We start from the raw sequence: 17,793 nt of genomic DNA on the forward strand, positions 1-17,793 counted from the left end.
ACACAATTTAGGCGAAAAAACCCTACCTGCACTTAAACAGCTGGTAGTTCATTTGTGCAACCACAGAACAGCATTTAAAGCAATTTTATAAGTATAGCCATCTGCTTAACAGCACAAAGAGCATTTTCACATTAATTGTACATGTTCTTAAAGCTTTTCCACGTGAATGTCTGTTTTAAAAGGGTTATTAAAGTGTCTTCCATTTAATTTTAGTGGGCTCAGGAGTGATCAGAGCTGTTGCATTTGTAAACGTTAGTAGCGTCTAAACTAAACAGTCTTTCTCTGTGCACATTCAATGAGTAACAGTCTGACGCTTTATTCTATCAATCACTGTTATCATCTTGTGCCTGCCCTTGCTTTCACTGAACCAGAGTGAGTCTGGGCATTCAGTTCAGTGGCAGCAGGACCATGGCCTACGTATATTAATATTGTAGACTTTGCAGCTGTCTCTCAAAGATATAGTGGAACCTCCTCTTTGCAATTGGTAACATCTCCAAGTATAATAAATATTATGCATGTGTGTTATTCTTAAAGTATCTTTAGTATCTTTAAAGTACATTTTAGTATCTCCTCTATACAGTAAAACCCCTATTTATGCGATTTCAACTTGCACGTTATTTGGATGAACATGAATGAGTCGAAATCATGAGCAGCAAGGAGCTGAGAACCAGGCAGCTCCTGGCTCCTCTCTGTTTGTAGAAGATGGGAAAATACTCAGTGCTGCTGCGCTTGCCAGTTTCCCCGCTCCCAGGACTGGTGAGGAGCTGCAAATCAGGCGGCAGGCTGGCTATCAGATCCCCTCTGCGCCCAGCCACCCTCCACTTGCAGGATCCAGGAGCCAGGCTGCCATCTGGTTTGCTGCTCCCTGCCAGTCCTGGGAGCCAGGAGCCAGGCTGTTGCCTGGTTCCCAGCTCTCTGCCAGTCCCAGGACCACAGCACTGGTCAGTTTCCCGGCTCCTACAGCTTGCACGAAATACAACTTACATGTAGTTGCCCAAGAACACAACCTACACGTAAGCTGGGGGTTGACTGTATATGAATCAGATCTGAAAGTGCTTGTGTGTATGTTTACTTATATCAGATCCTAAATTGTATCTCTGTGAGATGTACCAATGAATTGTTCACTCCATTGACTGTAATGTATTCAAACTCCACATTCATCAAAATATTGGAGGGACGGGTACTCAGAAAAGTGCACTGGTGCCATAAATTTCAGCAGTACTAGTCAGGTCCAATGAAACAGATGTAAGGCCAGAGATTCAAACAGTGTAATTAAGTGTAGCTCTGTTGAAATCACAGTCTACTCAGTACAAACTCTGTAAGCTGTTATATAAAACCAGAAAGAAATTTTGCTTTCAGGATCTATAGTAAATAAAAATGAAAAAGATTACAGCAGAAACCAAAACTTCTTTACCTCGTTCCCAAAAGTTACCAGAAAAATACTTGAAGGCTGTGTCTACACTTGCCCCCTTATGGTAGGGGAATAATAATGAGGTGCTGTGATGAATATGCAGCAATTCATTATGTTAATTCCTGCCGTGGCAACTTTGAAGTTTCAAACCTCGAAGCACCAGCAAACGGTGTAGCCATGGGTACTTCAAAGTACCCAGGCAACTTTGAAGTGCCCTTATTCTCAAAAAATTTTTGGAGTAAGGGCATTTCAAAGTTGTGAGGGTACTTTGAAGTGCCCGTGGCTACACAGCATGCTGGCACTTTGAAGTTTGCAACTTGGAAGTTGCCATGGTGAAAATTAGCCTAATGAGATGCTGCATATTCATCACAGCACTTCATTATTATTCCTCACTTGGGCTGATTACCATGCCCCCTTCAAAGAAGGGGGCTAGTGTATACACAGCCCAAGTGTACTTGAGTATAATGACATTCTCATGTCGATTCTTCTTGGCCATTTAAGATGAGAAGAAAATAATTTTCTGAATGGTTGGGACATGAAAATACTGCAGAGACTTCAGCAAAACCATTGTGTAAATATTATTAGCAAAATATTTGTAAAAGAAAAACTAGTAGACTTACTACAAATGGAGAATTATCTCATATATTGCACAGTGACTACACATAGGATGAGTTATTTATTCTCTCCAAACATATCTTAAAAAATAACTATAGTTGAAGCTATCTGTTGGAAAGCTATCGGATGACTCAGTGCCTTTTTCTATTTTCTTTATGGTTCTGAGAGACCATAACTTTTCGATATATACTCACTACTTTATTTAAAAACCGTTCCTCCCTTCAGAATATAAACAAGGGCTTAATCAATATTTAACACACATTTTTGTTTCCTAAACAAGGTTTGCAGGAAACACAACTATAATGGAAGTTTCCACTATTTGCATGCTATTTTGATCCAGCTGGGATGACTCCAGCAATAATAAAAAGCTGTTGTTTGCCCAGAGAAGGGTAGAACAATAAACTTTAGCTAGTAATATAATACATAATTATTATACAAAGCAAAATTACAGTGAAAAAACACTAAGCAAGAAAGCAGTCATTATCTCTGCCACAAATGAGATGAAAAACTCCCTATACAATGTATTTAGATGCAAATAACCATTCGTATTTTAAGCTTGAATATTTTGTCCATTTATTTGCTTTACCAAAAGTATCTCTTGCATTCTATGGTATTATATTACCTATTGTGGGGGAGGATTTAAAATAAAAAAATCAAGATTGACAACATTTTTAAAAAATTGATGTGTGGAATGAAGCAGGATCAGGACATTGGAAAAGAAATCCAGAGTAACTGCACATTTACACCAGTGAGCTGAAAACAGTATTGTCTCAAAACATTCAGCATTTGTAGTATTCCTAACAATGTCGAATTGATTATCCCACTCATATTGGAGAGGCTTTTCTTTTGACCAATTAATAGTCAAATTCTGCCTTCAGATTCATACATGAGGCTTCCACTAAAGTCAGTGGAATCTGTGTGTGAAAGGAGTGCGGGTTTTAATCTAAGCCTAAACAAGGTTTCTTCTCTTTAGGGGTTCCAGCTAAACTGCCTGCATAAAGAAAACATGTTAGTACAGCACAAGAAGATGCTTCAAGAAATTAGGAGGCATTACTTTCTATCTACCTTTTCAGCTGATCCCATCACAGGCCAAATCCTGAAAGATTTTCCCACCCGTTCAAACAATCCTTCCAGAGGAATGAACTCAGAGTAAATAAATAAAGACTTCAGGATTTGGATCAGGACTGTTAATAGTAAAATAACCTTAAGCAAGTTGCCTTAAACTCCCAATAAACTGTAAACAAACAGCAAAATGCCAATAATACCTGTGTTATTCCACTTTCTCTTACATTTTCTTCCTGTGGTTTTTCTGCTGTTGGCCCTCCTCTCAGTTTCACTATTCTATGCAAATTACACATCTGTAACAAAGCTCCATCTCAAGATATTTAATATATAAAAAAATGAAAAATCACAAAAAGACCGATTTGGAATGAGTCTCTGGGCAAATATTTGCATCACCAAGGTGAGCTGCAAGACAAGAAGGGGCCATCTGTGCATGTATGTGCATAATAGTTGTTTTATTGTTTACACATCTCTGCTGCAAACCACCAACAAAATAACTTAGGCTAGTTGCTTAGGGTGATTGCTGTAATATTTATAGCTAAATAGCTATGCTTGCACGAGATTATTCATTTTGTTATTTTTCCTGGGTGCACTAATTATTCATTTTCTAAATACCTCTCATCTAGTCAGCTTTTATGATGCCAGCTGTGTGTCTGTTTATTTTATCTGTAGTTGATTTGCTGCATTGTAGTAAATAACATCCAGTAGTCCAATAACAGATGACTGGAATGTCTGAAGCAATCGAAGAAATATTTTTTTTCTTCAAAAAATCTACCTACAGCTGAGAGACAGGCATTTTCAGGGGCCCCACAGACATCATCAGGGGCCCCACAGGGGCCCAAACAGTGCCATTATCTCTATCTGCTCATTGTGGTATGGAGTTAGAACTTCTAAGGTGCCACCTTAACAAAATCTTGGGAAGAAAACTGGAGCATGAGTTGAAAACCACTGTGTTGTCATGGAAGACCAAAAAGGTTCCCTTACGGGCATCATTAAATACTTTCCCAAAGCTTTCAAAACCTGCCTCACCCTCTACGAGGACCTCATTTATAGACTCCAAACCTACTCTCCATGGCAACATATCACAATTTCACTAAAATACCACTCTAGCCCCCCTTTTTAACTTTTCAAAAATCAGAGTTAAATGTCACATTAGCTTGCACACACTAATAATACCATGCAAAATGATACAGCTGGGAGGTTGTGACTAACAGACCCCAGAACCAAAACTCTCAGGAACAACATTCGTAATTGTATATTTTACCACCCACTCTCAGAATTCAGGAATGCCGAAACTCGCAAAAATAACATGAAATGAACCCTTTGGGTAAAGACCAAGGGTTAGATGCTGCGCAGTACAGCACTTACAAGGCAGAAAGTAAGGGGTGAAGGTGGCTTTACATTGCTCTTGCACCCACCTGAATCTCAGCAGTTTCCCCAGCTGCAGGTCCACGACATACTTTAGACAAGCCTGAGTAACCTCCCAAGGCTGTACCACATCTCCATAGTGCTTTGTGCTACAGTGTTACCTACAACACACTCCTGCTCCCAACTCCACTCTGGATGTGCTGCTTCCAAGCCTGACCCACCAGTGATTGGAGTGGGGTCCTTTAAGGGCAACCTGTATCTATCCTCCTTATTTTCTGCACCAAGGAATTCTTTCCTCATGAGAAACAGTGTGTATAGGACTCCTTATGCCACTCCAGCCCCTTTTCTTAGAGAAAAGTAGCCAGAACAGGAATGAACGACTGACTTTAAGCATGGACAATTTCAGGACAAAAACCTAAAGCTGGATGTTTCAGAAGTTATAAGTATGTGTAAACAAGCAACAGATACTGAAAAATTGTTTGGGAGCCTTAAAAATACATCATCTGGCTTGAGTACAATATGAAATACATTCCGCAATGTGGTTCAAGCGGCGAGCCAGTAACTCAAGCCAAATAAGCATGGGACACAGCCAGGTTCAAAGCAATTCCTCTTCCTGTCTGTATTGTTACTAAACCAATTGGCCATTTGGATCAGGACAAACAGCTTCCATGGCCTGGGATGCTTTTTTAGATAGTAAAATGAGAAGGGTTGAGGAGTTGCCTGACCATGTTGTAAAGTTCACCTTTGCCTATTGCTTCTATAAATGATTTTCCATATCTGGTGAAAGGTCTGCCGGATGTCACTGGAACAGGACTTGGTACAAACAAGTCATATTCATGTCATCCCTTCAAATATCCAGTGTTCGTGGCTGCATAGCCAGACTGTAACTAAACACTGTGCTAAGTCAGCATGTTACAGCTAGTTAGAAAACAAGACATACGACACAGGAAATATCTCCAGTTACTAAACATTTACAGAAGATAAATTAGGAAGAAATACACCACAGGTACATGGCCAGGCTGAAACTGCAGAAAGTTTGGTACTTACACAGCGACACAACATGTCAGATGAAATAAATAGGAAAAATACTCAGTAAATTGCTTCTTTGTAAACTGATATATTATTGTTTAATATTTCATTCACTATGAGACATGCAAAATCTATCTAAGCCATTACTCCCTTATGTTTGGTATTGGTATAAATCAACTAAAATGCCTGTGTACTGATTTAATGTTGTCACTTGTAAGGATGTCATCATGAACCATTGCAACAAAATGCAGCAGAAAACTGTTTGATCTATAGCATCTGTTTGGATCTGTGACTCTCTCAACTGAGAGAGAAAGATGGTCAAATGCAGTGGTTCCCAACCTGAGCTCCACGGACCCCTGGGAGTATGCAAGGGTATTGAAGGGGGTCTGTGAAAAAAAAAATAAAAGATAAATAAAAATGAAAAATAAGTTTTAAATAAATTGCAAAGTTACAATTATTATTTTTAAATTAAATATCTTCCAATGATGTTATTAATTCCTGTCTGAAAATCTATGTTGTGGTTTCCTTTTTTATTTAATGAAGTGCACGTAGCAGCTAAAATTGGCTTTGATGGGGATTCGTGAATGGTTTGGGAGGGTGATTGGGGGTCCGCAAATGTTTCGGGGGGTGACTGGGGCTCCGCACTAGTGGAAAGGTTGGGAACCACTGGTTTAATGGACTAAATACAGAACCTGAATCAAATGTCTACATTTTAATTCCAGCTCTGCCACTGTTAGGTTTAATTAGAGATTGTAAAGCTTTCAGGTGATGTGAGCTGCTAATCGTTTGTAGAAATTAATATCAATTGCTGGGGAAGGTAAAATTTTACTAGATTCCCTAAACATACTAAAATGTAGCAACAAGCTAATTTTGGCTCCCTGAATGTCCCGCTGGCCTGGATTTGTTGCATGAATGGCCGATAAAGTTGCTGAGCTGAAATAGAGGTCTCATTTAATTCTCATAAGATTTATTTAACAAGACCTAATTTCAAATGGTCCAAGCTCCAGTCGAAGTAGTAAACGTTTTTTTTTGCGCTCTTTCCACCATTGTGGTCAGACTATTACCCGTCTTTTGTGGCACTATAAACTGCAAATCAAGAGCTAAAAGGCAGAATATGCCATATTACAGCAAGTGAAATAATAAAAAAAAGTCTTTTGCTTATCTATTTCACTTAGGCTATTGTTGAACAAAAGTGACGTCCTTAAGCTACACATGCTTATGGGTAAGATACATACTTGACTTGCTGCCCCATTGTCCCATCAGAGGGGCATTCAAAGAAAAGTTATCACCTGGCTTTCAACTATAGCTAGTTATATTGTGCCCATGTGCTTGACACTTCAGCAAAGCACAATGGAGCCTAGATTTTTGTGGCCCCTGCAGTCTGCACTGACTTATCAGCCCTTGCAGACTTAATCTCCCCATCAACCAACAGAACTTTAGAAGGAGAATCAGACCTTTGACCCCCAAACTCACCTCCTGTAACAGAATTCAGATGGTCACAGCCCAATTTCCTCCTTCCTCTGCATTAGACTCAGGCTGTGGCCACACTTGGACAAAATTTTGAAATGGCCATGCTAACGGCCAAATCGTAGGATGCTAATGTGGTGCTGAAATGAATATTCAGCACCTCATTAGCACGCTGCCAGCCGTGGCACTTCGAGAGTGCGGTGTTTCACTCATGCATGGCTCGGCTACATGGGTGTCCTTTTTGAAAGGACCCCGCAGACATCAAAATCCCCTTATTCCTATCAGCTGACAAGAATAAGGGCATTTTGAAGCCTGCAGGGTCCTTTAGAAAAGGACCCCCATGTATCCAAGCTGCGCGTGAGCGAAACGCAGTACTTTTGAAGTGCTGCAGCCAGCAGGATGCCAATGAGGTGCTGAATATTCATTTCAGTGCCTCATTAGTATCCTCCGATTTGGCCATTAACATGACTGTTTTGAAATTTTGGCCAAGTGTGGCCACAGCCTCAGTCTCCACAAAAAGAACTACCTAACCTGAGTTTATTGGAATGGCAACTCCCCATCCATCAAAACAGTTAAATGAAGCAGCATCTTCCCATAAACTTAACAATATTCCTCACGCGTTCTTATCACATCAGTTTATCCTTTGCAATGCTAGTGATGGACACAACATAGTTTGATAAAACTTGAGTCTGTCAGAAGTACACTGGGACAGGCAGTGTACAGAATAAGAGTCTCTGTTGGGTTGAGCCTGCTGAACTGTGCCTTCATCTTGATGGCAGGTCATTTATCAGAGCTTAACGTCTTCCCTTCTCATTCTGTCCATGTCTGTCAGTCTGCTGTGTGACAGTCTGCAGAACACAGGAGGCACCATGATGTCTCATGTTGCAAATGTATTTTGGGGCAAAGGAAGATAGTTATTCAGAGAACAAGTGTTTACTTCAGAGATTTTTTGATGAACTACATTTGGGACCTCGCTGTATTAAGCTGCAGGCTCCCTGCCACATGGCTGGCGGAGTCCTCACTGCGCATGGCTGTGATCGTCCCGTCTTGCATGGCTGGGGGGACCTTGCCATGCGCAGCTGGAGGCCACCCACCGTGCATGGCTGGAGAGACCTCACTGCACACAGCTGGAGCTGCACTGCCACTTGTGGCTGGTGGGGCCCCCACTGTGCGTGGGTAGCCCCATGCAGCCAGAAGGAGTTGCTGCCAGAGCCACCACATGTTTCTCCCACCAGGGGTGGGGCACGTACGCCAGTGCTCCCTGTCTGCGTACACGCTCCACCCCTGGTGGGAGGAGCACATGGACGCTCCAAGGGAGGAGGCAGCTGCTCCTCCAGGCTGTTGCAGTGGTAAGTCCATTAACTTTTGGGGGTGGTTGGGGGTGGATGATTTTACGGACCCCTGTGGACTTTGGGAACAATGGAGGAATTCATTGTTCCTGAAGTCTGCTAAACCAGGGTCTGTGAAATTGAGGGTTTACTGTAAATTGAGTCCTATTCTTTCAGCATGGTAGGAGGGAGACAAGGGCCTGAGGGAAGCCTGAGGGGGGGATAGGGCTGGGGGGGAAGGCTGAGGGGAGCTGCACAGCTGCATGAAGAGGAGACAGCTCTGCAGCAGGCAGCACCGCTCGGTAAGTTAATCCTGGGTCTGCAGAGTGTGGTTTGGAGCTGCAGGGGGTGTAAGGCTGGGGATGGTTTGGGACTGCAGGGTGTTTAAGATGGGGGGTGGTTTGGAGCTGTGGGGGGTTTAAGGTGGACCATAGTTTGTGGCTGCAAGGGGTCTAAGGCAGGGGTGGTTTCGGGTTGTGGGGGGGCTTTAATGTTAGGGGCAGAGGGGTTGTTTGGGGCTAATTTGTGTTCGGTCCCCAGAACATGTAAAAAATAACCATGTGGCCCCAATGAAAAAAGTTTGGATACCCCGGTCTATACCAACAGAGTCAGTTTCTGTAGCCCTTACTAAGACAAAGTCCATTTGACTTCAGTGGGAGTTCTGCCTGAGTGAGTGCTGTGTAGGATGAGAGAGGAGACTATAGGATTTACCCTCAGTGGACTAAACTAATCAGGTTATTGTAACATAGATATCACTACTGTGTTTCTGAAAATGTTTACAGCTGTTATATTCCTTGTATATTCTGTCTGTAATCAGGTTCTGTCACTAATCTAAAAATCCAAATCATTTACCATTAAGGCCGTGTCTACACTAGCCCCAAACTTCGAAATGGCCATGTAAATGGCCATTTTGAAGTTTACTAATGAAGCGCTGAAATATATATTCAGTGCCTCATTAGCATATGGGCGGCCGCGGAGCTTCGAAATTGATGCGCCGTGCCGCTGCGCGGCTCGTCCTGATGGGGCTCCTTTTCGAAAGGACCCCACCTACTTCGAAGTCCCCTTATTCCCATCTGCTCACAGGAATAAGGGGACTTCGACGTAGGCGGGGTCCTTTCGAACAGGAGCCCCATTGAGACGAGACGCACGGTGGCGAGCCGCATCAATTTCGAAGTGCCGCGGCCACCCGCATGCTAATGAAGCGCTGAATATGTATTTCAGTGCTTCATTAGTAAACTTCGAAATGGCCATTTACATGGCCATTTTGAAGTTTGGGGCTAGTGTAGACATAGCCTAGCTGTTTGAATTCAGCACATCAATTTTGGTTTTACAGGTTATTGATCTGAAACCAAAGGAAAATGTCGAATAATAACTGTGAGAGACAGAAAAGCATCTGCACAAGAATGACTATAAAAACTCATTAGAATTTCTGACACATCATGTTTCTATCTAATGGGTTCACTATCCTCAGAACACACCATGTCTCCTGACTAGAGAGTACTTCGCAGGTTTCCGGTGTTAATCTCAGCAAGGGTTGTATTTCTTAGTCCTTGCAGATATCAACCAAGTAAGAAGAGCTTGTGCAGCAGACGGGGCTGGCAGTCACTCCACTAGAAATCTAAAGATGGACTATGACACACATATTACAAAGTGATCAGACATGGTATAGTGCTCTCCTTGACAAAGCCCTAAACTGTTAGTGAGTTAGGGTATTTAAAACAAAATACAATTCGAATGGCAAGACTTTGGCACAAATGAGGAGCTTGGGAACAGAGCAGGACAAGAACCAATTCCATGAGGAATAACGCCTACTTCAACCTATTTTGAAATAGGAGCTGTCTAGTGCTCTATTTCAAAATAGGCTCTCTTGTGTGTAGATGATCTATTTTGAAATAGCTGAGGGCTGTGTAGCAGTGTTATGTAGAAATAAACTATTCCAGAATAGCTCTTCCAGAATAACTTACTTCACAGTAATGCTGCTCTGGAGACTTGCCCTTCATAGCATGATACGCAACTTCGTTATTTGGCCATGCACCTCTATGATGATTGTGAGCCAAAATGCTCTGTCTTTCACTTAAACACTATCTATTGCAGTCTCATTTGGCTTTGTTACCTACATGAGGATCTTTCTTGTTTTATACAAGTTTTTAAAAGTTATTTAAGAAAACAGCTTCCGAAACCATAAACAGAAAAGGAGACGTACTGCATCTGGTGCACCCTTCTAATCCTTCTTTAGACATTTGTCTTGCCCTGCCCCTTTCCAATAACCTTTTGTGGAAGGCTGTTCACTTCTTCACCAATTCTTCAGGACCCAGAACTGTATCACCATTCCTTTGGCTGGCTGGAGTTCACTGCAATGAGCAATTAAGGCACCCTGAGTGATCTCCATTGCCTTGCCTATCCACCCTAGTGCTACACTTTTGACATGCTGTTTTATATGTAGCTGGCAGTAATGGTGAATGTACAAACTGGGAGGCTTGTCTGCAAGCAGTGTTCCCAATAAGCTGAGCATTTGGGTGGCCACCCAGGAGAAATTCAAATGCCACTCAGTTTTTTATCTGAGTGCCCGTAGCCTCCCACAGCCGGCACTGTGTTTCTATTGGTGGTGCACAGCTACACATACCTCAATGCACCTAACAGAATTTATTCCACACGATGGAAAAAAACAGAGGGCACATTGGTTGCAAGCACACAAGTTACTGAATAAGACCTCTCATCCATTACTTGGGGCTTGGAAAAAAGAGGAAAAGGTGTTTTTAAAACATTAGTTTACCTCATCAACATGACCAACAGCTCCATAGATCTTTGCAGTTTGTCCAGTCAGGCTTGGAAAACTCTCACCAATCTCTTTCAGCATTGGAAGAAAACTGGTCAAGGCTGCAGGATCAAAGCTTGATATTTCTATCAGTATATTTAAGATCATCTCATTATGACTAGGGTCTTTTAAATGACCAATTAAAAAAGGAACACACTCTTTTAGCATCTATAAAATAAAAAGGAAAATTAATTACAAGCATATTTGTAATGGAGCCAAGAGAGTACTGCATATGATAGTGGTAAAAGAACAATTTGATTTTGATAATGAACTATACCAATCCATCTTTGTAATATTAAAAATTTTCTACTTGTGATGGTCTTCACATACAGTTCCCGCTGAGGTCAAGGGGAGTTCAGTTCCACACATGGAAGAAATGTACGTTATTGCTTTAAATTCCATGTGCCTAAATGCAGCATTTAATAGTTAAGGAAATACTTAACTGTTGGAAACCAAAACTTTCTCCCTTTGATTTGTACTAGAGTGATGCTGCATTTTAACAATAAAAATGATTTGTGAATGAATCTCCCCAGTAATGCACTAAATTAACTATTAGTAGAATTCTTGCTTACCCCATGAGAGACTGCCTAAAATCCCAGGTCTAATGGCTGAAACAAAGGCTGCTGCTACACTATCACAGTCCCATCGGAGGGGCCATGGTAATGAGGCAATTCGAAGCAAGCAAATGAGGTGCTGACATGCATATTCAGTGCCTCATTAGCATAATGGCAGCCTCATGAACAAATGTTGAACTTCTGAGTGACAGTGAAGATGGGGGCCGCTTCGAAATAAGTGCTCAGCTTTGACATTCCCTTACTGCTGCAGAACTAGATTGGAGTAAGGCAATGTTGAAGCGGGGCACTTATTTTGAAGCTGCCCACATCTTCACTGACAATCTGAAAATCGATGTTTGTTCATGTGGCCACCATTATGCTAATGAGGCGCTGAATATGCATGTTAACGCCTCATTAGCTTGCTTCAAGTTGCTTCATTATCATGGCCCCTCCAAGGGGACCATGGTAGTGTAGCAGCAGCCAAAGATAGGTATAAGAAGCAAGATCCTCATCTGGTGTGAAAGCATGTAGCTCTATCAACCTTAGTATAGCTACAGCAATTTACAGCACCTGAGGACCCATTTCTTAAACGTGTGAGCAATCCAATAAGCAGTCCACAGTTTGGTCAGCTATCGCTGTGTCAGTACTCCAGCATGTGCATGTTACTGAGTGACTACTAAGTGTCTATCAATATATAGCCAAGGCAGAGTGGCTGTTGTCATATTTGTGAAGTTTATGTGATCACATGGTACTTTTGTAATGCATTTATGTGATGACGAGTAAATGGTGAGTGGGACTGCATCCCATTGTCCCATGAACTCTGTAGAGTCATAGCTCATAATGAGAAAGAAACAATACCCTGTCAACATACTGAAGATGTGTTAACAGTATGAGTTGTTAGCAACAGTAAATAATACTTAGCACCTTTGTAATGTGGCAAAGTTTCAAAGCAGTAAGAAACATGGAGCAGTTTAAAGATGTCCATGGTCAAGCATACAGACTTGTAGGCATCTGGGTTTGGTAATAAGCGCATGATCCAAAGTCAGTTTATTGGGAGCCTTTCCACCATCTTCAGTGAACACTAGATCAAGTTTTTAAAGCATATTTGTATATTCCTTGGTTTAAGCATTCTCTTTTCACAGTGGCTCACCCCATTTTCACCGGGAAGTGCGTGACATATAGGCCGTTTCTAGACAGGCCGCTTCCTTCGGAAGTGGCATGCTAATACAGGGAGTGAAAGATGTTAATGAGGTGTGGATGCAAATTCCCTGCACCTCATTAGCATAACGTCATGTGATTTGGAGTCCGGAAGACCATTCTTCCAGACTTCAAAATGCCATGTAGAAGCGCAGCCCCAGGGGGGTTCTGGAAGGAAGTCCTTCTTCCAGAGGCCCCCCTGGCAGCCACACTTCTACACGGCATTTTGGAGTCCAGAAGAACAGTCTTCTGGACTCCAAATCACATGACATTATGCTAATGAGGCATGGGGAATTTGCATCTGCACCTCATTAGCATATTTGGCTCCCTGTATTAGCATGCAACTTCCGAAGGAAGTGGCCTGTGTAGAAACAGCCATAAAGTAATGTAGCACACAGCAAGGACAGTATGAATCAGTGAGGAAGGTGTTTTGACCCAAAAGCAATGGTAAAATGGGTCTCATCTGACCACAAAGTATCATGTTCTCAAAAGGACTTAAATTTCTTCTGTAACTGTATATTTACTATATGGTTTCCTTGGCTACTGCAGGGGTGGTATTAAACAACTGCTGATTTTTATGAAGATTTCTTGCTGTGTGTTCTGTAAAGTAGCCAGGACTGTACCCAGATCTCATATTCTGTACCTTATGGCTACGTCTACACTAGCCCCAAACTTCCAAATGGCCACGCAAATGGCCGTTTCAAAGTTTACTAATGAAGCGCTGAAATGCATATTCAACGCTTCATTAGCATGTGGGTGGCCACGGCACTTCAAAATTGATGCGCCTCGCCGCCGCATGTCTCGTCCCGACGGGGCTCCTTTTCGAAAGGACCCCGCCTACTTCGAAGTCCCCTTATTCCCATCAGCTCATGGGAATAAGGGGACTTCGAAGTAGGCGGGGTCCTTTCAAAAAGGAGCCCCGTTGGGGCGAGCCACGTCAATTTCGAAGTGCCGCGGCTGCCCGCATGCTAATGAAGCGCTGAATATGTATTTCAGCGCTTCATTAGTAAACTTCGAAATGGCCATTTGCATGGCCATTTTGAAGTTTGGGACTAGTGTAGACACGGCCTAAATGTCATAATCAGAAACCATACAGATTTGATGAAAGAATAACCAAAAGTGGTAGAAAATTTTAAGCTAAAATGAGCTTAGTCAGGGAGGATAGTGTCCCATTTTAGAGCCTTTATCCCTGGCCAGGTAACAGTGAAAGCTTTAAATATCCCAATAAATCTTAGCTGACAGGCAGCCTGTACAAATTGGATGAGTCCTTTAAACTACCATGGACTTCAGGTACAATAGTTAAAGAATATTTTTGAACATCTGGCTCTCCAAAGGTTTCTTTGTTTGTTGAATCTAGTGTGTATAGCAACACACCTTGGCTACATCTACACTAGCCCCTTCCTTTCAGAAGGGCATGGTAATGAGGGAGTTGGGAAGATGCTTATGAGGTACTGCCATGAATATGCAATTCCTCACTAGTATAATGGCAGCTGCACACAATTCAAAAGCATTGTTTTTGAATTGTGCACTGCCCCTGTAGACGGGGACCTTTCAAAAGGACCCCCCCAAACTTCAAAAGTCCCTTCTTCCTATTTGATTTTAGGAATCAAATTGGCTTTTGAATCGCGCATGGCTACCATTATGCTAACAAGGCACTGCATATTCATGGCAGTGCCTCATTAGCATCTTCTCTACTCACTCATCTTCTCTACTCACTTCTCTACTCACCCAAAAGGAAGGGGCTCGAATAGACATAGCCCTTATGTAAACTAGTCATATTACATTTCCTAATTCATTGAAAACGTCAGATCTCTGTTCACTTTCCCACCTCATGTTTGACCATCTCTTTCTCAACAAGTAATTTGTTTGACAAATTCAACATCCCTTTCTTCTTGCAGATTATTCAAGGGAAGACAGCGATTTCCTTGCATTTTGTCAGCCAATCCCTTCTTGGTAACTTACTACATGGAGTGATCACAAATATTCAAAATTTGAGCTGCACTGCTTTGTTGTAATTGGTTGAATAAGTTGCATGTGAGGTTCCTTGCCTGTCTGACTGAGTGCACAAACAGTTACAGAATGCATATTTACATATTAATTTTAAAATTCAATTTCCACAAATACTCATACTAAGCATGCATTCTATCAGCATTTTTGTAAGTAAGTTTCTATTGCTCATATGTCTGCAGAAAGCAAAAGAAGAAGTGGCCGATGGTAAATTCATTTACCAAATCAAACAACCAGTTGAACAAAATGTCTGCAGTATTGCTCGAGCTTTAGATCTGTTTAGTGTATAGATATTCAGTGTGGATGTCATGAATAGTTCCAGCAGGGTCAGCATCACCTTCTCTTTCCTCATGAATACATGCAAGGAGTCACAAATACCCTTTTTGTTGTAACATGGGAGCTTGATATGGGAAAGACTGAGACCCACCGACCTGATACATGCAGTATATGGGACACTTTACTGGACTGAGAATGGCTGCAGCAATGCCCTGTCAGGATGTTCTGAACAACATAAACTCTTCACAGATGAATAACCACATTCTGCTGAGCTGGACATGTATGATTGTACATTTACCTCAGGTTGCTTTTTCCTTGCCACTATTAGAAACAGCCTTAGAAGGTGGTGCTGTTCTGCTTGCTCCAGCTGAGACATCAGTGCCACCAGCTCCATCAGATGACTGTTAATTGGCTGTGGGTTCTTTTCATACACAGCAGGCAACACACGCAGCAACATGGAATTTCCTGTTAGCAGAATGGAAATATAGCATTCCAGAGAAATGTGTTTCAAGGATTTATTTGCCATGTTGGCCTTTCTCAGTCCTATTTCCCTATAGCTCAATATGTACATACAGAAGCAGCATGTGAACTACTTTGAATTTGAGACTCACTGGACTGTAGTAAAATAAAACAAAGTCCACAGATGCAAAATGTGTATTTTTAGACCAAAAAACAACAACAAAAACCCAAACAAAAAGGAATTTTGTAAGCGCAGCAACATGGGAAAACCAGAAGACATTTTCTAATGATCATTTTTTTCTGCCTTGATTATAAGCCCATGTAAATGAAGGCTGTCTGATGAGATTTCATATTTGGGTGATATTAAACATAGCCCTAAATGACAGAATTAGTGTGTTTTTAAAACTAATCTGAAAGGGACAACGGAATGCACAGAAACTATTTTTTCTTTTTCTTTCTAGTTTAAAGCAATAAAATGAAACAACCAACATATGGGAACAGTATTTGATTATTTAAGGAAGTAAATGAGCATGAAGGCAAATTTGAACATAAGTGGTTAGGGTGCCATTTCCCAGGGCCAAAGGGAAAAGATGGGAGAGTCAGGGAGAGACATGCAAAACATTCTCACACATTTTCTAGTGTTTGAAGATGTGCCTGCACAATATAAATTGAAACCAAGCCCCACATAGAAATGTACATAACAAGCTGTACATGCCTGTCTTGGAATGTTTAAGTTGAATTTGTACAACATATGGAAACCATCTGCCTATCACTATATAGTATAGATCCACTCTCTGAAGCCTTTAAAGTATTTGAAGTCTCTGTGGATATGGTTTCCAATAGGAACTGGCGTACTGGCCTCCTGCTTTTTCTCCCATTTTAATTTGTGCTTTGTAGCTATGGAAGATACACACGCCACTCACTGGATATTAGAAAAGGTACATATGTGTTAGCTGAAAAGCCTGCAGTTAGTGTACTTTTACCAAAGCAATCTCAAGAAAGATACAGTAGAAGAATAATCAAAAATTGACTATGAAATGACGGACTACAGCGTAACTTTGAACAGCCTCAGGGTTATTCTTCATTTTGCCAGTTTGTAACAGCCCACTGAGGCCATTACATCTACAGGGAATACCACAGTACAGCATGTCCAGCCATACTCCCACCTGGCCCCACACTCCAGAGAGGAGGCAGCATAGCTAGTTACATCACTTAGGAATCCTCAGGACAGGACAGTTTTAAGAGAACAGAACAAAGGGGACTTGGCAGGGCCTATGCTATTACCCTATCATTATTCATCTGTGGTTACTAAAGATTTCTCAGCCATGATCAGAAGTGATGTATTTTACATCCATCACATAGAGTGGGAAAGTGTGAATCCCAGCCAGGTATTTCCCCCTCTTCCACACTTGTGTAGATAGGGGGCCACCCACCCAGAGTTTACTTCCTGTTAGATGTGCTGTAAATATCAGAATTAAGAGCATAAGGGGCAGGCATAAGGGTAAGGTATTTGCTAATGAATTAGCTCAAAGGAATTAGCAGGCAGAAGGAGCCCTTTTCCCTGTCTGAACAGTTCAGTTTTGGGTCAAATTCTATCCACATTCTTTGCGTCACCCCTTCCCCCGCTATTACTGCATGAAATCTTAAAATCATCTAGCTTATTTAGGACCACAAATCCTCTTGTAAATTAATGGGAGTGGTGCTCCTAAATCACTTAGCTGTTTTTGAAAATTCCACCCGTTAGACTTGCACATGCAGCATATGGGCCACATATGGCCCCTTTGTTATAAAATCGGTTTATTCTGTAACCATCAAACAACTACATACCAGACAATAAGGGCTACATGGAAAGGTGACGGGTAACAGTGGGGTAACTGACCAATTTAGCTACAGCAGCACAGCTGATGTAATTATGTTGGTCAGTTTCCCTGTGTAGACAAGCCTTTGCATATTGGTAAGTGAGGCCAAAAGAATACCAATTTCCATAATGAGAGGTCAGGACATGTTCCGCTGACTTATGCTTCCCTGCATTTATCCTGGAGGTTGAATTTGAACCTACATTTTTAATGACTAGCATACAGGAGTGTGCCATCCCTTTGTCCACTTTGTTGCTAGGGTTGGCACTGAAAGTGAGCCCCAGCCTACTTCCTCCCAGGGGACTATCTGACATTTCCTGTAAAGGGAGCTGGGCAGTGAGAACCAAAA

At 41.8% G+C, this 17,793-nt stretch overlaps 1 protein-coding gene across 8 annotated transcripts in view; it reads right to left on the minus strand.

Moving 5' to 3' along the window:
* The window catches only part of VEPH1 (ventricular zone expressed PH domain containing 1), a 168,996-nt gene that overhangs the window by 110,437 nt on the left and 40,766 nt on the right, over positions 1-17,793 (minus strand). For all 8 annotated transcript variants that reach the window (XR_012646823.1, XM_075004264.1, XM_075004259.1 and 5 more), the window contains 2 exons: positions 15,428-15,594; positions 11,054-11,263 (listed from right to left, as the gene is read on the minus strand). Coding sequence is in view for 7 of the 8 variants with exons in the window: in XM_075004264.1 (XP_074860365.1) it covers positions 11,054-11,263; positions 15,428-15,594 (377 nt within the window). In the remaining variant the exon portion in view is untranslated. The remainder of the gene's footprint in view (positions 1-11,053; positions 11,264-15,427; positions 15,595-17,793) is intronic.

This window comes from Carettochelys insculpta, chromosome 10 (assembly GCF_033958435.1).
Source record: "Carettochelys insculpta isolate YL-2023 chromosome 10, ASM3395843v1, whole genome shotgun sequence".
Classification (NCBI taxonomy): Eukaryota; Metazoa; Chordata; order Testudines; family Carettochelyidae; genus Carettochelys; species Carettochelys insculpta.